This window comes from Ischnura elegans, chromosome 5 (assembly GCF_921293095.1).
Source record: "Ischnura elegans chromosome 5, ioIscEleg1.1, whole genome shotgun sequence".
Lineage (NCBI taxonomy): Eukaryota > Metazoa > Arthropoda > Insecta > Odonata > Coenagrionidae > Ischnura > Ischnura elegans.
Window position 1 is genome coordinate 114,377,712 of NC_060250.1, and position 19,542 is coordinate 114,397,253.

Below are 19,542 nucleotides of genomic sequence, written 5' to 3' on the forward strand. Positions count from 1 at the left end.
TTTCAACTGATATTTTACCTATTTTAACTTCCCTGCTTTTTTAATCTTTCACATGTAAATGTTTTCCGTCGACCTTTGCTGATTGTTTCTCCAGTTGTATCCTCACCCCATGACTCAATTCCGTTATTCTTCAACACCTTTTTTTCCCTGATACCCTCATTGGTTCTTTACTTTCGTCTGTGTTAAAGTTTTGACTTCACCGTCCATGCCCACTGACCATAAATGTATATTATATTTCTTAGCATGATGGACTTACATAAACCCAACCCAGAAGTTATCTATATCGTGAGCAAAAAGAAAAATATACATTTCTTTCTCAAATGTGTCCTGCAGAGGGTTCCTATTACAGATGGGTCAAAAAGAACCAAACTGCCAAAACTAACTGTTCACTGTAATGAACTGGTTACAAAATGAACAATTCTCTATAACTCCCAGTTCACTGTTCATGACTGCACTGCACACGTGCGGCGTATTCGGTCCATCAGGTATGCTCACCAAGAGGTATTTTGAACTGCAGCTTACTCCATCAAGTGCATGGTAGTTACAACAGATGGTGGGTAAGATGGAGACATCCAAGGCCACTGAAGTGTGCCATAGACGACCGAGCCCCTCCCCTTCTTTCTCTACCATTCCCCTCCGTCCATGAAAAAGAACAGGATAGCTTCTGAACAGTTCAAACGCCCTAATATTTTGAACAGGTGTTCTTTTCCCCACAGCATTCATTTTGTGGAGTGTTTTTTTCTTGGAGGGCGTTCTTTTTTCAGAGGGTGTTAATTCCTCGGAGGAAGTTCCTTCTTTGCAGGCCATTCGTTTCCTCTGGCTGCTCATTTTGATTTCGTGTTCATTGAACATTTGCGTTCAAAGAACAGGATGCAATGGTTCAGGTTCATGGTCAATTTATGGGTCGGTTATCTGTTCGTAATTTGTGCTATGGTTCAAAGTTCATTTAAACATTAGGATAAAATTTTTTTTTAAGTTATATTAATTCAAAAATCAATTTCAGCAAACAGAAAATATAAACAAATTGTTTGACTATGTCATATCCACTACATATTTTGCTATGTAATTATTCGTAATGGAATTAACTTGTAACTGGGTTAATCTGTATTTTACCCTGCTTTGCTTTAAGAGGCCTGAACTGATGATTTTGGGAAACAAAAATTTGACTACAACTTTCCTCAGATTACTTATTTGTAGAGTAATTAGACATTGAAGGGGGTAGGACTTTGTACTCTTCCAGAGAAAGTCTACGGAGGCATACATCCATCACTTCTGAAGGAATTAAAACAATACGTTACCTACGGTGATTTTATTTGATGACATTAGGTTTTTCACCGCACGACATTTTATGTATTTTATTGTGACCAATTAGCTTAATTGCACTTAAATCCACCTCAAAGCGTTAACACTTTCTTTGCTTTCCATGTTTGATATTTAAATGTTACAGAATTCCATGGATGTAACATATTTTACTATTTTTTTACATTCTACCAGAAGTACTAATTTAGCAATGAAACTGATTATTTCTCAGTCTTGCGCATGCTATTATTGACAGTTAATTGCATCATTACAGTGGATAGAAACCTGACACAGGCTGTAATGAGAAGAAAAAAAATCGATATCTTACCGAGGAGTCTAAGAGAGAGATTCAAAAATGACGTTTATACCAAAAATATTTATAAAGAACAGTTAGCCGTGTATGAAAGTCTTAATTGCTTATAAGAGCAGCATTTAACAAACTTTTCTGGTGCTAAATACGGGAATAACATCAGGCACTAGGTTGATAAATATTAATTCTGGCTTATTCTACAAGTGGACATCAGATATTGTCCTGCACACCGATAACCAAGTAAAGGCCCGGGAAAGATTTTGCTTGAAATTACTATGACAAGCTTGCACAAACCATATGATACCACACTAAGCTTGCATTTACTCTGAACGTCCGATAAACAGTATTTTCTGCCTGAATGTGGCTGTTCACCACGAACTGATATTTTGAACTGTTCTTTTTGCTGAACAGGTTCAAAGTGAACAGTTCATCAAAATGAACAGTTTAACCCACCTCCAGTTCTTAACTCACGTAAAAGCATTCTACTAACTGAACTGTATAGAAGGCTGCATCTTCGCTAATTATACAGTATCAATTATGCATCATTCACTTTAAAGTCTTATGATTATTTAACCCTAGTTCAACTCAGACAGAATAAAAATAGCATGATATTGCTCATGTATCCCAAAAATAGCCAAATAATTGTTATCTTTTACTGATGCAAAATTGAAATACAAGCCTCTACCAAAGGAGAGCAATCATTCCAATGTGTTCCATGTCAGAGCTGAATAACACTTCACTGAAATAAAACTGGATTGTTAAAAAAAAAATAAATACCAAGGTTACAATCTAATGTTTAATGAATTCTCGAAGTCCAAAGTAATATGAAGTCTTGTCTCCATTGCAATATTAAGTACATCCAAAACATTTTTCACAATGAAACCAACTGTTACATAAATTACGTCACCTTATAAGTAAGAGTGCAATGAGTTTCATCATGACTCCAGATATACATTTTACATCAACGCTTTTGCTACATAGCCATCGACTAGATGGCTTCAAGTGAGCATCAAGGCATGGCCATCACTCCGAGCTCATGCAATACAACATCCTGTCTTACATTCCGCATACGCACAGAATGCCACAACTACATTACAAGTAACAAAACATGGGATATGCACCCATAAAGTTCAAACATTTAAATTATCACTGTCTTCATCAACTATTCAACACTTTCAATCTTACACTCATCCTCAACACTAATGGAGAACATTTGAGTCAACATTCACTCAGAACTACCTATCTTGCATTCAACCATCTACTTATATTATGCCTATTTACTCCAGGTATATGTACACCAAAAGTGCAGGTATGATTGAAGTGAGTGGCGTCAATAGAACTAGAAGTAAGTAATGAGATATCTCAGGGATTGCATTAATTAAGCTTGACTTCAGTAATTATGGAGTATTTTTTGCAATTCACGATCACAAAGGCTCGACAACTAGAGAATAAGAACTATTTCACTCAACTTTCTCCTAAGACCAAGAGATTTTTAGGTGTTAGCACAGGAGAAATGTACAGCATCTGAATTCAAATTGCACAAATTATGGACAAGAAGAAAAACACTGCTATTATGAAGGCTGAAACATTATGACAACTGAAATGACAATGACTTGCGAGTGCTCTGACACAAAAGGAGTACCACCTAAATACAAATACAACCATTACTATGGAGCACTTTACAACAGTAATAAGTGGGATCACAGCTTCATTTAGTCACAGGAAATATTGGTAAAATTTTCTTGGTCTCCCTTTCATCCTCAACCAATGGCAAGAAAAGATTGAAGACCAATCTCACCAACATACTTATACTTCAGATGTGCAGGTTAGCTGACATGATGCAAACAATGAGCGGGAATACAACCATACTGGCTTCTGGCTCTCATTATAAATGCAACGCATGAAGGCAGAATAATAGCATATTCACTAAGCTGGCTTCCATGAAACTCTGCAGTACAATGATGACGATATCCAATCGCAAAGCCTCAACAAGGAATCTTGACTCGTTGACATATGAGCTGATACAAAGAACTCTTTGTGCCATCACCATTGGCATCCCGAATGATCATCACTTAACACATCATGTTCACTGAGATGTATCTGCTAGCTACTGTTATTTCTCAACATGTAAACTGAAGGCCTAAATTTTGTCGACATATTTCTCACTCTATGAACATAATATATTATGCTGCTCTTTTCTCCACAATTTGCATTAACATTAGGTTATTTAAGCGTAATTAAAACCCTGCACACAGGAAATCAAACTTGAAATATGATACTGAATATAAATATAACACCGGATTTCGATGGTTGTGAATCGTAAAAAAAAATATTCCTTTGCAGAAGTAACTTAAATAGAAACTATAAAAAAAAAGTAAGTCAAAATATATGGACACATTTTCATTCACTCAAAAAGTTTCCTTAGTCCCAAACTTTCTTCTAACTTATCGCCTGAGCCATCCCATTCACAGTCTTTGAGGTGAGAACGTCATTTTCATATACCATCACAGTTTCTTTCCCATTTTCAAAGACCCTGTGGAAAAAAAGAAAATTTTACTTTAGAACAAGAGAATAAAACATGGGTTGTGATTTTTACACTGCTTTCCCTCCAGTTTATTCAGCACTTTTCAGAGACCCTAGCTATACCTTTTGCCACAAGAGTACAGGCTTTGTATTGACAACATTTTGCTCCACATTCTATGAAAACTCTGTGAAATAACTCCAACCTGCCCCACAAGGCTATTACCATCAAGATTAACTGGTTGTTTTGGCATGGTGTTGCAGGCTCTACTATGGAATACTACTACACATATTTTACTCGGGTAATCAGGATTTGTGTTCACATAAACCTGGATAAATTAATTTCATGGAATTTTTTCACTTCCATTCAGTAGTGTGTGACTCTTCCAAATACCAACTGAGGCAAGTCCATGGTTTTTTATCCTAAAATCTGCCAGAAACAGATTTGAGCTCTCACCATGGGCTTAATCCTGTGAACAAGATATTATGAACAGAATATTGCTGTCTTGTGGGATTTCCAGCAGTCACTAATTATTTTCAATTCAAGCAGCGTTAAGCCACATTTTGGTGAACTACTTGTACACTGAATGCACAATTGATATAAGCCTTATACGACACAAAAATTAGTGATCTCTCCACATTTCTACTGATGCATAAAAATAATATACTATAATTCAGCCATACACGCTCAAGGTATGCATTTTCACCATTTAAACTGATAAAATACTTGGTGGCCTTTTCATAGTTTTATGGGGGCTACTAGAAATTGTTTTAGGGACCACATTGAGCCCATGAAATTTCGACTTCTTCCTTAAAGCAATCACAAATCCATAATTAAAGAGGAAGACAACAAGGTAGATTAAATATTCAGGCTTGTATAAATAGTTAAAGGGTTCTATAGTCAAGACCAAGGTAAATAATTATACCTATAGGACTTTTCCTTTATTTCCCATTTCCCAGTGAACACCACATTGCTGCCTTCACAAAGGGTTTTCAACATTAACAAAGCACAACACAAACATCCATGGTCCTGGTTAGGGATCACCTACCCAGACGGGATTCGAACCCGTCCGCGAAATTTTCGGCAAGTACATTTGAGGTAAGTATCTTATTATTCTAGTACTTTTAAAAAAGTTTGCATGTTCCCCATTTGTTTATATTTGAAGTTGAAATAATTTGTTGCGCATTTAAAAATGTATGAAAAAATGTCCGAAAAAATGTACCGTGTAACCACCTACTCGTTGATCTTGTCCATGAGAATGTACAAGAACCTGTTCAGAAAACCATTCAGAAAAATGTACAGATTCTTGTACATTCTAATGTACCGTGTAACCAGGCCTTTAAACACACAGGACTAATTATAAAAATGAAAAAATAATTAATGTTTAAATCTGTAATATGCAAAATATTTTCTCCGTACTGTACATAATGGATTACCATACAGCTAACTTTTGAGTTCTCACACTTTTCATTGATAGGAAAATGTAATTACAGGAGCATACATTTGCAGTGTATGGAATCACTGTCAAATTTTATACGTGGCCATTCAATTAAAGTTCAATTTTGGGTCTCGTTATCTAAGCTAAACAGCTTTCTATGTACAGTGGAACTTGGTTAGTACGTTCCTCGTTAGTACGTTTTCCTCCTTAGTACGGCGATTTCCCTCGGTCCCGGTACCATCCGAACAAAATACAGGTAAAAGAATTTGGTTTGTACGTTTGAAAAAATTGCGCTTTCCTGGTTAGTACGCTCAATTGCTTGCCGTGACGCAACCCGCAATTCGTTCTCTAGTGTCTTCTTAAGGGTAGCAAACGTCTGAATTCATGATTTAATTTATTATTATCAGCCATTAACATTCTTCCATTCATTCCACATCTCTTTCTTCTACCGTAATTTATCCAAATGCATTTCTAAATTCTTGTGACGTGATGAAAAATAAAATGCGGCCATTTTTTGGGTTGTCTGACTATGAAAAACTACAGCCAATAAGAAGCCCCAATTTTCCCCACCCCGAGCTCCTCACCTTCTGTTGCCTTTGGAGCTTGGGAGTGCCCACTGCTGCGCACAAAGTTCATGAGTGGGCAATTGTTGCTATTGCACGAATTATCATGATGAAGAAATGAGTCTTAACGGTATTAGACAATTCTCACATTATCTAAAACAGTACTGCTCCATAAACTCGACGTCGTGCGTATTTACTTGACTAGTGTTGTGGGAGCAGACGATCCTCTGGATCTCCACGCGAAGCTTAGCTTAAAAATACTTGATCTCGGAACGAAAGCAGACGACATTAGACAAATTTTGAAAGTAAATTTCAACTGTTTAATATAAAATTTTCTTGTAATTACGTCGTAATCTAATAATCTTGCCTGTCATCAGTTGATATATCGATCGATTTTACAATCGAAATGGTATCATTCCAGAAGCGAATGTCTACGGCTGTTGCCGTAATTTGAAAGTCAATACATATAATTTTGCCCAATTTTTATGATGTTTAAAAAACCAGTTGACTTACTCCGGGTTGTTGTTATATTCTCCGAGTACGCTGTGAGAAAGAAAAATGACTTGTCTGAGCTTCACTCGTCCTCGTTCTGTAAATAGATATAGGATAAATCACGGGAGATAGACGCCGTAATTTCAGAAATCCTCTCCGGGATGTCCATGAAAAATTGCGATTTTTATTCACATGGTATTGTTTTTCATGGTAGCGCTCATTTTCTTGATTTTAAATGTGAAAAGAGTTCAGGAAGGCGATCCTATGAGAACTACTGATAGTAATTGTAATTATGACGACTTTTTCACTGATTGCAATAACCCCGACTGCTATTATTTACTTTCCTCGTTAGTACGTTTTCCTGGTTAGTACGTTCATTTTTCGTGGTCCCTTTAGAAACGTACTAACCAAGTTCCACTGTATATACCACCGGTAAAACATATATGTACCTATTTTGCCTTCACCTTTTGGCAAAGTGTGTGAAGATCACTCAAAAATGGATAGAGAGACATGCCACTGCTGCACATGTTGTATATGAAGATAGAAATTTGTATTTAAGCCATTATTTGGTAGTAAATCATTAAAATATGCCCCAGAAATGGGACATTAAATTTTCTCTATTGGTATAGGTAAAGTATGGTACCGATTCCTAATTTTGCATAGTTTCTCATGAGACTTTATGCTCCGATTAACATCATTTCAAAGTCTTTAAAAAAGTTTTTGCAAAATGTACATTCTTGGCTTCTCACTAAAGAAAGTGTAGAACAAATGTTGTTGTAAATGAATTATAAATAGTACTTTAGTTGTTTTTTTTCATGTACGCACTTAAGCTTTGGTTGTATAGATTATCAAGGTAACACAAAATGAACTACACTATATGTAAAGCATAAATATTATTATTTTGGATGGTAGCCTCAAACAGGTTATCCTTCGCGGCTACCTAAAATTACTCAAATTTGTTATTGTCATGTAATTTGTGTGTGGAGTAATAAAATTATTATATTATATTATTATTTTGTTTAGCGTCACATTTTTGAGGAATAATAAGCGATGTTAAATGAGGACACACTGTTGTTTATTAATCTACAAATTAGTATGCTCCCACTAAAATTAATAGCAGCTGATATAATAATTGGAACGGAATTCCAGTGTTTAAAAAACCTACTAAAAAGGGATTTGTCAGATTCCGGGGGAGGAGGGTTTGAATCATCTCCTTGGGCAAGGCATTGCATATCACCATATCATTACAGTAATTGAACAGCATCCAGCAAAGCATATCAGATTACAAAACATACCATATTTATCTGAATATAGTCCCTCCTTTTTTCCAAAAATTCCCATAGTAAAAGTAAAGGGGGACTATATTCCTATGCACTTTTTAAATTTTTTCCCAAAACTGAAACCTCAAAATTAGAGGGGTGAATCACCAAGCCCTACAACAGACTATAAACTGTCTCCTTTCGATCATTATTATTATTAGTATTCTACCGATTAAGGTAGGTTTTCATGGAGTATTCAAGAAGTGAGCTGGGAGCCTCCATTTCCTTCCAGCACTACCTTCTTTAATTCACTGTAAGGCCTACTCTCTTTCAATCTATCTAAAAATCCTATTCTTTTCCTTCCCCTCCCTCGTTTCCCTAACATTCTACCCTCTAACACCATTTTCAACATCCCCTCACCACTAAGCACTAACTCCATCCATACCTTCTGTCTCCTCCGTATCTCATCTACAAGCTGCCTCTCCTCGCCAACCATGTCCAGCACTTCGTCATTCCTTTTCCTCTCCGTCCATTTCACCCTCTCCATTCTTCTCCATACCCACATCTCGAATGCCTCCAATCTTCTCTCGTCTTCTTTCCTCAGTGTCCACGTTTCTGCACCGTAGAGAGCTACACTCCAGATCAAACTCTTCACTAACCTTTTCTTTAAACTCTTACACAACGATACTCTCAGAAGCTCCTTCCTGTTCATGAACGCCTCCTTGGCTAATGCAATTCTCTTCCTAATGTCCTTACTACTGTATCCCTTTTCCTCTAACGTACTGCCAAAATATTTGAACTGCTCAACCTGCTCAAGTTTTTCACCACCCACTTTTATCTTAAGTCTCACATTCCTCGCTCGTGATGCTTCACAAAACCGCATAACCTTGTGTTTTCTTGTGATTAATCCTCATCCCGTACTCCTCGCAACGCTCGTATAACGCATCCACTAGAGCCTGAAGCCCCCTTGCTGACTGGCTAATCAAAGCCTGATCATCCGCGAATCTCACTGATTTGAACATCATTCCTCCCACTTTTATTCCAGCTTCTAACTCATCCCACGCTTCCCTTACCATCTCTTCAGTGTACACGTTAAAGAGCAGCGGCGATAAAGGACAGCCTTGCCTCACACCTCGGCCAATGCTTGCCCACCCAGATTCTCCGTCCGCTACCCTCACTTGCGCAGTCTGGGCCATATACAGATTACGAATCAGTCGTCTATCCCTCCAATCTACACCTATTCTCTTGAGAATATCCATTAACTTCACCCAGTTCACCCTATCAAACGCTTTCTCAAAATCCATGAAACATGCATATACGTCCTGCTCATATTCTATGTTCCTCTCCACGATGGACCTCATTATTGCTATTGCATCACGAGTTGACTTCACTTTTCTGAAACCAAATTGATCTTTGCCCAAATACTCGTTTGCCCTCGCCTCCGTTCGTCTGTTCAATATCGTCAGCACCACTTTCTCTGCATGCGATATTAGGCTGATAGTCCTATAATCTCCGCATTCCACAGCTTTCTTCTTTTTCGGAAGCGGAATTAAGACCGTCTTCACGAAATCCTCCGGCCAACATCCCTCCTCATAGATCCTGCTCACTAGTTCGAAAAACCTTTTCTTACCTTCCTTCCCTAGATTCTTCAGAAGCTCACACGGTATATTGTCCACGCCTACTGCTTTCCTAGCCTTCGTATCACGGAGTGCTCTCTCTATTTCCGAATCTAATATCTCCGGCCCAAGATTATCCTCCTCCACTGCACTTTCCTCCTCTAGAGAAAATCTCTCTGGTCTTTTCATTCCGTCGTACAGGTCCTCCACGTATTCCTTCCATCTACCCAGTACCTCTTCTCGCTCGGTTAGTATCCTCCCATCTTTAGCCTTAATTTTAGCCATGGCTTGTCCTCTTTTGCCGTCCAATAGCGACTTCACTTTGGCGTACAACGCGCCTACTTCTCCATCCTTCTGGAACTTTTCCATTTCCTCACACTGTCTTTTCCACCAAGCCTCCCTTGCTCTCTTTGTTTCACGCCGTAATCCGCCGATTATTAATTTGTCTATACCTTATTTTTCCCTGTTCTGTGCCCACGTTCTTCCACTTCCTCCTCTCCTCCATTTCCCTTATCATGTTCTCCGTTATCCACGGCTTCTTTAGCCTTCTACTGTCAGCGTGACCAATTGACTTCTCCGCCGCTTTGACTATTCCCGTTTTAATATTATCCCATCTTTCCTCAACAGTCTTGGTGCTGTCAATGTCCCGCATACTAATGTTCACTAGTTCCTGATATTCTCTCCTCATACTCCCCTTCAGGGCTTCTACGTTCCATTTCTTCGCCTTCCTAACTCTTATAAGTCTTTTGAATCTTACGTTGCATTTCATGAGCACTAGATTGTGGTCCGAATTCGCATCCGCTGCAGGGAAGCTGTGCGAGTTTTTCACACTATTCCTAAACCTCTGTCTTACCATAATGTAGTCTATTTGATATCTCCCCACATCCCCTGGACTTTTCCATTAGTACCTTCGCCCTTTATGATGATTGAACCACGTCTTTGTGATGAATGATTTGTTTCTCCTACAAAATTCTGCTGCTTTCTCTCCCCTGTCGTTACGTATTCCTAGACCAAAATCTCCTATTTCGTTTCGATCATTAGATTAACTTTTTTAAGAGAACGAATTAAACACAAAATTATTCCAAAATAATGTAATTTCTTTCAAAACTATATCAATTCATTCATTCCATTCTCATTACAATGAAAACATAGTTAAACATTAACTTGAAACCTTAATTTCAGTCAAATAAGATTAAAAATATTGAGTCGAATTTAAGTTGACACAACATCCAAAAAGTCCTTCAAGTTATTCAGTCTCTCTTGTAGTGGGATCAAATTATCTATGAGAGAAACAAGACAAAGCTAAGTGTGAAGCAGAGAAATTTACTTTACAAATAAATTAGAATTAAGCAAAATCTAATTGAATTTCTAGAACTTATACCACAAAAATGGTGTAATATCAAATTTAAGCATTTCCTAAGGCAAATTTACTATCTTTTGATACTAAAGATGCAAGCCCTCAGACAACCGATCACACTGTGCTATTTTTGATCTTAAAATCATGATAAAAATTTTCCCTTGTGCCATGGGTGATTTTTTCACTTTTCCCTCATGTCCTCAACCCATTTCAAATCCACTGGCTTTTCTCTGACCGTTAAAAAGCCCTCACAAAACATAGTCTGACTTCTTGATGCAATAATTATTTTTATGAATAAGCAAGAGTGAGTGAAACTTTATTTGAATTCAAACTAATGATTAGTGAAGATTTCTAGGGGTTTCACACCAGGTGAGGCTATCCATCTCTCCTTCCAACCTTTCAACAAGCAACACACACATTGTCTTCAGGGATCCAATAATCCAAGTGCCATTCCATCCACATTTTGCTGGTTTCTTTTACTTTTTCACAGCTTTGAGCGGTGTCTTCTCTCTGCATCTCCTGATTGTTCAGCTAGCAGAAGACACTGAGAGAACATATCGCTTGAAGGCAGTAAAAACTGTATATAAAACAGCAAAATATGAAAGGAATGTCATTTGGATTCCTGAAAGCAGTGAGAGTATTGAAAGCGTAGCGAAAAATTGCATGGAAAATCTCACCCCCATCAAACGTGAGAGATTTTCACCAACACTGTTCACAAGGAAAGCATCAGACATTACAAAGTAATGATCAACCATCAAAACTTTACAGAAAGGTCTGGACTAAGAACAACACATAATTCTACAGGCTAGGTTTCTAGGCTATAACCCTCCCCCCATTTCCCTCTCTGGATATACCACTGAACTGCATCATACCAAAAGCATGTAAAATAGGCCCTAAGTTTAGAGATAATTTGTATTTCAATTTGTTAAAGTAGGTAAATACATCAGAAAATATAACTAGGTACTTCTGTACAATGTGGCAACTAAACAAATTTTACTTTTGTCTATTCTATGTTTTGACTCAATGAGGGAAGGCTAATATATCATAAGATCATAGACCCCACTAGTCCCCACCCCATAGATACGCCACTGCCGGCATTGTATTTGCGTGAGCCTTATCTATAAATCCCAAAGAATTACTAATCTGCTGCCCACATGGAGTACTTTCACAAGTAGATAAGTGAGTATATAAAATAATTAATTCTATGTTCACTAAAGTGGTGTGGTAAATATGACCAAACAGGTATTCTCGGGGTAGGTAAATTTTAACAAATAAGTAGGAATGGTAAGAAAACCATCTTTAAGCCTCAATTAAAACCTAATCAACTTAGAAAAATCATGAAGGGACATGTTCATTTCAAAAAAAAGAAGGAAATGTCCATGGTGCTAATAAAACTTGAGCGATTTTGCGTCAGCCTCGTGGAGAATTAGTTATTGTGACATGAGGCATTATGCAAATTTTTTTTAACGCAGAAAAAGAAAATTATCAAGGTATAGCTTCACACGTCTTGTGTAGCAATTTCATAGGACTACCAAAAACTTTGAAATCCATGATTCCTCCAACTTTGCACTGAATAAAGGACAGACTGAACCATTACGACATCTATTCCAATATCATAGCACAAATTTATTTAGAGTATGCTCCTGATGTCTTGCAGGGCTATTTAATTGTTGAATTTCACCAACAACCAATGTAAGAATAACCTTAGTGCCACTAGTAAATGATGTAATCAGTTTGTGTAAATAAAAAGCATTTCTGAAACCAATGCCTTCTCCTTATATTTTAAGCTACTTTGCCAATTATGCCACAACATTCAGAGAACAGTACTCACTTCTTGGTCATGATTTTCTTTCCTCCTACGAAGCGAGTGGACGTGGAAGTCCTCTTTATTGCGCCACTGGCAGAGGGCCGACCTCCCTGACCAGCAAATCCCGAGTGGAACGAAGAGATGGACGTGAAGGACCCATTGGTGGCGAACAAATCGTCAAAGGCACCAAAGCCAAAACCAAATGGGCTGAGGAAGGGAGACATCAAGCTATTCTGAGGATGTGAGTGACGATTGTTGCCGACCCCCCCTCTCCTTGCTGAAACAAGATTCAAAAAACCAATGATACATATTCAAAAAGGAGGGCACACATGACATTCACAAAATATTTTGGCTTGCTCGCTTCAGCATTGATATCATTCATTAATAAACAAATATTGAAAGAAAATTCAGAGACTTTTCATCTCTTTTTCCATTTGCCATATTCCAATTTGGTACCATAAAACCATATTTAATTTTTTGAGGAAATAAAGCCAGGAATCTTCTTTGAATATAAGAAAATTGAACATCCAAAGAGGGTAAAAATCGACAGGTCCCATCCATAAAGTATGGATTAAAGGAGCAAACTGAAGCATATTGGCATTCTCTATAGATGTGATGACAGGGAATTCACAGTAAAAGCAGTTAGAAAATAAAACATGCCAGTAGTTGTGAAGTTACGCTTATAAATAGGAAAACTTCTAATTTTGGCACTATCAAATTTAAGGTTTTCATTATTCATGACACAATCTTTGTCATATTTAAACGGCAGCAAAAATATTACATATGGAAGGCCAGAGAGAGATTGAAATGGTACTAGCACTACAAAAATACATTGAAGCAAAAGAGGAAACTGAATTAGAGCAGTCATAATGTTTAATCCCCCTTCCAAGCCTCTACTCTGGCCAAGAAATGAATCCAGCTGGCTAACCACATCATTTTACACTAATTCTAACCTAAACACCCCTAATGGAATGAATTTGAGAGCGAAGAAACAGGTAGTTGAAACTGTAAGCATGAATGAAGGACACTATGAGAAATTTGCTTCGTGTTTACTTTCAACATTAACATTAATTTTGATACAAGCATAAAATGATGCTACTTTCAATGCCTCAATTTAGCAAAATTTTATAAATAATTTTAAACGCAACTTTAATACATTTCCATCATTATAACATGCAAAATTTATCCCAAAGGCTAAAAATTATCCTGATAACATTATAATTTTTAGAAATAGTTATTATGGAGACATTAAACCATACTATCCTCCTGAATTTGGTTTTCAAATGTTAAGGGATACATCTAAACCTTAGGCTGATGTGAAAAGCAAACTAAATAAGGACAAGACAAACTATTGCAGCAGTTTTAATTTACATCAAAAGATTTATTTCCAATAGTAACTCTTACATGCATGCTTTTGTGGTAGTAGTGAAAAGCAATAGAAGATGAGTCATAATTTGGACAGCATATTTTCTTCACAGAATCGAAAATTTCCAATTTTGCTACCCAACTTTCCTTTAACAACACAATTTTGGCAAATATCAAACTTGTTGAGGAACACTACAAGTTTTATACATATACATGAGCCCTATAGCATTCTGGGTTGACATGCTGAGTAGTACAGATGAGCACAGAAGTATAACCATCTAAGACATTCGGACAATGTATGTTCCGCAGCCATCCCAGGGAATACTGCTTGATTCAATGCAAATTTAGGATTATATTACATGGCTACAAAACAATAACACTTTCCAACAGAAAATCATTTACCTGGAGGGAAGAGATCAGGGAAGCCCATGTCAGGTCCAAAAAATTCCCTGAACACATCTTCTGGGTCACGGAATGTGAACCCTGGGAACGCTCCACCAAATATGTCATTGGGATCGTCAGAGAAGAAGTCGTGGTGGTGCCTGCCACCAGGACGCCTACCTCCTCCAACTCCAGACAGACCCTCCTTACCATACTGGTCATACACCTTTCGTTTTTTCTCTGCAGAAAGTAAAAAGACATGATAGATAGGGGAGGAAAAAAAAGAAGAAGATCCACATTTAATATCGAAATAACGCTCACAGCGCAAAAGCATGGTCTACTTTGACAAAATGACAAACTTTTTGTAAAAATGTCTTAAAAAATGCTTTATAATATCAGAAAATATAAATCTAATTATTTATGCAATATTAAATTAGTCTTAAAGACCATGTCGGTGTAATGATGACTAGTATCATATTTTTTACCACCCAAACACAATGATTAAATTTACAAAGCCTCCAAACAATTAAAAAAATGAAAACATTGGATGAATCTTTTTTGACATGATATGGAATGCCAGCATAATGGAAGAGTCAGCATAGAGCTTTTTCAGATGTATTAGTAGCATGGGTATTAATGAGGTAGGCCATTAAAAACCTATAATTAAAAAAAGCTAATTAATCAAAGCCTATGATGGACCATGAAATTGTCACCACAAATGCTGCAAGGAGGGATAATAAATAAATAAAAACATGCAGAGTTAACACAATGTTAAAGAGAGAACACAACCACAAATAAAAATTAACCACACCAGATTTCATTAAGCTAATTTCTGTTGAAAGTAAATCATTAATTTTCAAAACCACACACATGAAACAGCAATGCAGATTTGGGTTAATAGAAAATTAATAACCAATTTCACATGAAAAAAGGTAGGGTATTACACTCATCATGCTGAAACTGGGCAGAGATGTTATGTTAGAGCCATTCTAATATTTTTAGCCTTTCTAGTACACTTGTTCGCAGAACTGTACTAAAACGAAAACAATGCACTAAAATTGACTACATAGCATAAGCAATTTGGGCCTTAAATATCGCCAAGTTCATCAAAAGGCTCTAAAAGAACTGATAACATCTATGCCAGCCTGCTTGCATACCGAGTACACGGGTACACATGGGTGATTTCAAGTCTGCTTCCATGAAGACCTTAAGCATACCCAAAAACCTGCTTGCTGCCTTCTCAGTGGTATGAAAATCTTAAGAAATGTTCATACAGGCATTCCATTTCATTTGACTAAAAACCGAGTCAAATCCAAAACTTGAAAAAAAATCCCATGCAACCAAAATCCTATTGTTGAGAGGCCAAGTTTATAATGATTTCTTTCAACAAAAATTCTTAAAATTAGGGCATAAAAAAGAGGCAAAAATGTGTTTAATGGCAATCCAAACTAGAAAAAAATTGTGAGTATTTTTCAATGCACATCTTGACTTCAGCCCATTTTCCCCCTCGTCCATTCTCACGGCAGCAAAAACAAATAACTACTGTAAAGCAAGAGTGAGAAACACGAGGACAGATTAGTTAGGAGCAGCAGTGAGCAACGAAGGTCGGGTCAAGCAGTTCCAGTCAGTTGGTCAGACACCCTACGTCAGAGTGCCACCAGAGGCAGAGTGAAAGGATCTTCAAAAGAAGAAGGACTGTGGTTGGGACGGGAAAAGGAATATTAACAGTAAATCCTCCATTTGAAGTCCGGTATCTCATACACTATGACCTTTCACTTTTTTTTTAGTGATATTGTCAATTTTCAAAAGGATGTTTAGGTACTAAAACTTTTGCATTACAAGTGATTTTCAGAGAGTCACCAGTTGTAGTCCCGAATTGCTGCCAATGCAATAGCTTTTAATAATAATCACTCATTTGTCAAGCATATGGGAGCCATATTGATAAAAGACAAAAAAAATTACCCCATTGAAAAACACAAGATTTCAATTATGTAGTCGGCAAAGTAACATCTGTGTTTATTTTAGAACAAGCCCTTTGAGCTGATGACTGCATGTTGGATGATCTTTTCATGATTAAAAATCTTAATTCCTACATATTTAATAACATCCACACATTTAAATGATTCCTTAACACTTCCATTGCCAGAAGAATCCTAGCAGGTCATTCATTGCATGGCTGCTTATTTTAACGGCAATTAAAGCTGAAATAACTGAGAATTAAATCAGACACCAAAAGCTTCTGATACGGAACTATAGATAGCCTTCTCGGGACATAGCTTAATAAACATCTCGGGCACAAATATTAATTGTGTCTTGGCTCAATTTTAATACATTTTTGGTTGATAAAAACAGCCACTTGAAAGTCGGGTATAATTCGAAGACAATAATGACCCACCAAGAGGCAATCGAAGGGCAAAGTATATCACCTATCACTGAAGTGACTTAATTGGTAGTCAATTCACACGATACTCCAGACATGATTCTGGGGCCTAGCACAGTGATGAACCATGGACACAGAAGACTAAAAATCAAGGAGTTACTGCATATCTTTTAATATAAAAATGAGGGGAAGATAGGAAGAGATGAGGAAATTTTTTTAGGGATTTCTATGGGTCTATACCAAAGAAGCGGTGAAAGGGAGACTCGAAGAAAAAACTGCGGAATGAAGGAAATCCACGGGGAGAACGTCCCCCTGAGCCTGATCCAGTGCTGAATCCACTGCCAAATGAGCCACCTCCCCGAAGACGTTGGTCATAAATGCGCCGCTTGGACTCTGTGGAATGGTGGTGGCAGGGTTTTCAAGAGGGGTAGCAGGAAGGGGGAAGGAATGTTGCAGTTTATAAATAATGTAAGACATAAAAGAACAAAAAATTAACACTGAAGTGAGGGCAACGGGCCTGCAGAATGTACATGTATCCTTTTTCCATAAAAATTGAGCATCAGTATAAGACCATTGCTATTGATGGGGCAAAGATGAGATTCATTTTACTGACCTCAGCTGCATTGGCCTGTGTATAAGACTTAGCATTTTCCCAACTAGCAATAAACCAAATCAATATTTTTTCTTATTTTTATGCTTTTGTCCAAATATATATAACAGGGAAACCATCACAACATTAACATCTTAACTTAAAACAGTCTGTGCAATAATCCAACTTTACACATCACATATGGTGATTTTAAAAAATTATGGCCAGGGAGAGAAAAATAAAAATCAATGTAAACAACCTAAGTGACTATTATTAACTAAATTTATTAAGTTCTCATTAGGATATATCTGATCACAGCTGAGGCAAAGGAATGTGTAGATGCACTGCTTTTGTTTTTATAAAACAGAATAAAATCTTTTTAAATCTATTAGCAGCCGGTGAATAAGGATGTTTGGAGAGGAGCTTTGTATCTTGATAATCTCCAAAAATATCTTTCCGTCATACCCCTGGTCCTACTATGAAGAGCTAAGTCATAAAACATCAACAAAACAATATTATACTCCAGAATGTTACATATAGTTATATTACCTATGGTTGTCAGGGGAAATGCAATCTAAGGGCATTTATGTGATAGCAAAATTGTACAACATATTATGATCAAATCATATTCAATATGAAATCCTTTAAAAAATATCAATCAACAGCAATACAATCATGATATAATTTGCCATTTTTTGGACACCCACACATTTGCATTTTGGAAAATAAGGTATTACGGTTTATCCAGACTAAGAAATCAAGTTTGAGCAACATACACTCAACATAATACCATAAATAGCCTACCAAGAGATTCTTCTACTGATTTCCCAGACACAAATGATCATAAAAATGTTACATCTTTGCAATTTCAAGACCAGTTTGTGTGTTTATACAATAAATAAAATTGACTGATATCCTTAGGTTTCCCACCAGTTTCACCACATGTATACCTATTATAAGCATAAAAAGCCTAAAATTTATTGGATTATTCTGAACGTTTTTCTCAGGAACAATTCACCAACAACACAGATGAAATCATGATTTTGCCTACAATGCTAATAATTGGGACCAAATGATAGAGCTTCTATAACTTCCAAATTCAATGACGGCTATTTATCTTTAAGCACTTTCATGGTGTAGAAGATATTTATTTCAAACCATGCCATGCTGACTCATGGTTCACCCACCACTTTTTCAGTAAGAGGTCCTTAAGTACTGAAAACAGAACTTGATAGCACTGAGTAATTCAATCAATAAATAGATGATTGGTATGACCCTCATCCAGTAACAATCATATGCAATTAAACATATTACCTACAACAAAATTAAACCCAGGCCGATTCTGCAATTGAAGTTCAAAGAGAGAGCAGCTGGTTGAAGTAAATAATGCAACGTGTGCGCAACTTCTGAGAGGACATAAGCCAATGACACGATCTTGTTGCAGCAGTGTAGGAAAACATATTGGGAGGTAAGATGGCAAAGGAGTTATGTCAAACTGCCAGCAACTAAATTAACTGGTGCTGATATTATGTTATTGAAGCCCACGCAAAATACGGTTGGCCTTAACTGAGAAGGTGACAATATCAATGGTTCATTAAATGTCAGGCACACAAATATGTTTCCAGGTAAAAGCATTACTGGCAAGTGAACTTGTTTGCAATTTTACCACCCAAATTATTTGTTTAGAATGCTTGGAAATAGCAGACCAATGAAAACAGTACATTAAGTTAACTTATCTGCAAAATTGGGAAATAAGATGACTTAAATGCGATTTCTTCAATGCACACCTAAGCCTATTAAAATTATGAAAACAAACAGAAAAGTATTAAAACGTACCATCGGAAAGAACTTCGTATGCTTCTGAGATTTCTTTGAACCGTTTATTGGCTTCATCTTGGTTGTCTGGATTTTTGTCAGGATGCCACTTCAAAGCCAACTTTCTGTACCTAAAAGCAAAAAGAATATTGGTTAACTATTAAAATAAACTATCTTGGAAATAAATTTTTCAATTATACCCTTTGTTACATTACAGATCACATAATAATTTGCAGTGTTCGTATGTAAACAGTAAATGTAATCGGACTTGTAACGACTACTTTTGCTGTATTTGTTACTAGTAAAGATTACTTTTATGCAATGTGATTTTTATTTGTAATTTACTCCCT

At 36.8% G+C, this 19,542-nt stretch overlaps 1 protein-coding gene across 4 annotated transcripts in view; it reads right to left on the reverse strand.

Annotated features, from left to right (window-relative positions):
• Positions 1 to 2,391: 2,391 nt before the first annotated feature.
• Positions 2,392 to 19,542, reverse strand: part of LOC124159434 (dnaJ homolog subfamily B member 3) — a 301,576-nt gene continuing 284,425 nt past the window's right edge. For 2 of the 4 annotated variants that reach the window (XM_046535242.1, XM_046535243.1), the window contains exons 3-7: positions 19,214 to 19,323; positions 17,029 to 17,181; positions 14,430 to 14,648; positions 12,687 to 12,939; positions 2,392 to 4,142 (exon numbers count right to left, since the gene is read on the reverse strand). In XM_046535242.1, the coding sequence (XP_046391198.1) occupies positions 4,049 to 4,142; positions 12,687 to 12,939; positions 14,430 to 14,648; positions 17,029 to 17,181; positions 19,214 to 19,323 (829 nt within the window). In that variant the 3' untranslated portion in view covers positions 2,392 to 4,048. Of the gene's footprint in view, positions 4,143 to 10,574; positions 10,779 to 12,686; positions 12,940 to 14,429; positions 14,649 to 17,028; positions 17,182 to 19,213; positions 19,324 to 19,542 lie in introns of those variants that run through there. The other 2 variants (XM_046535244.1, XM_046535245.1) reach the window with 2 other exon arrangements.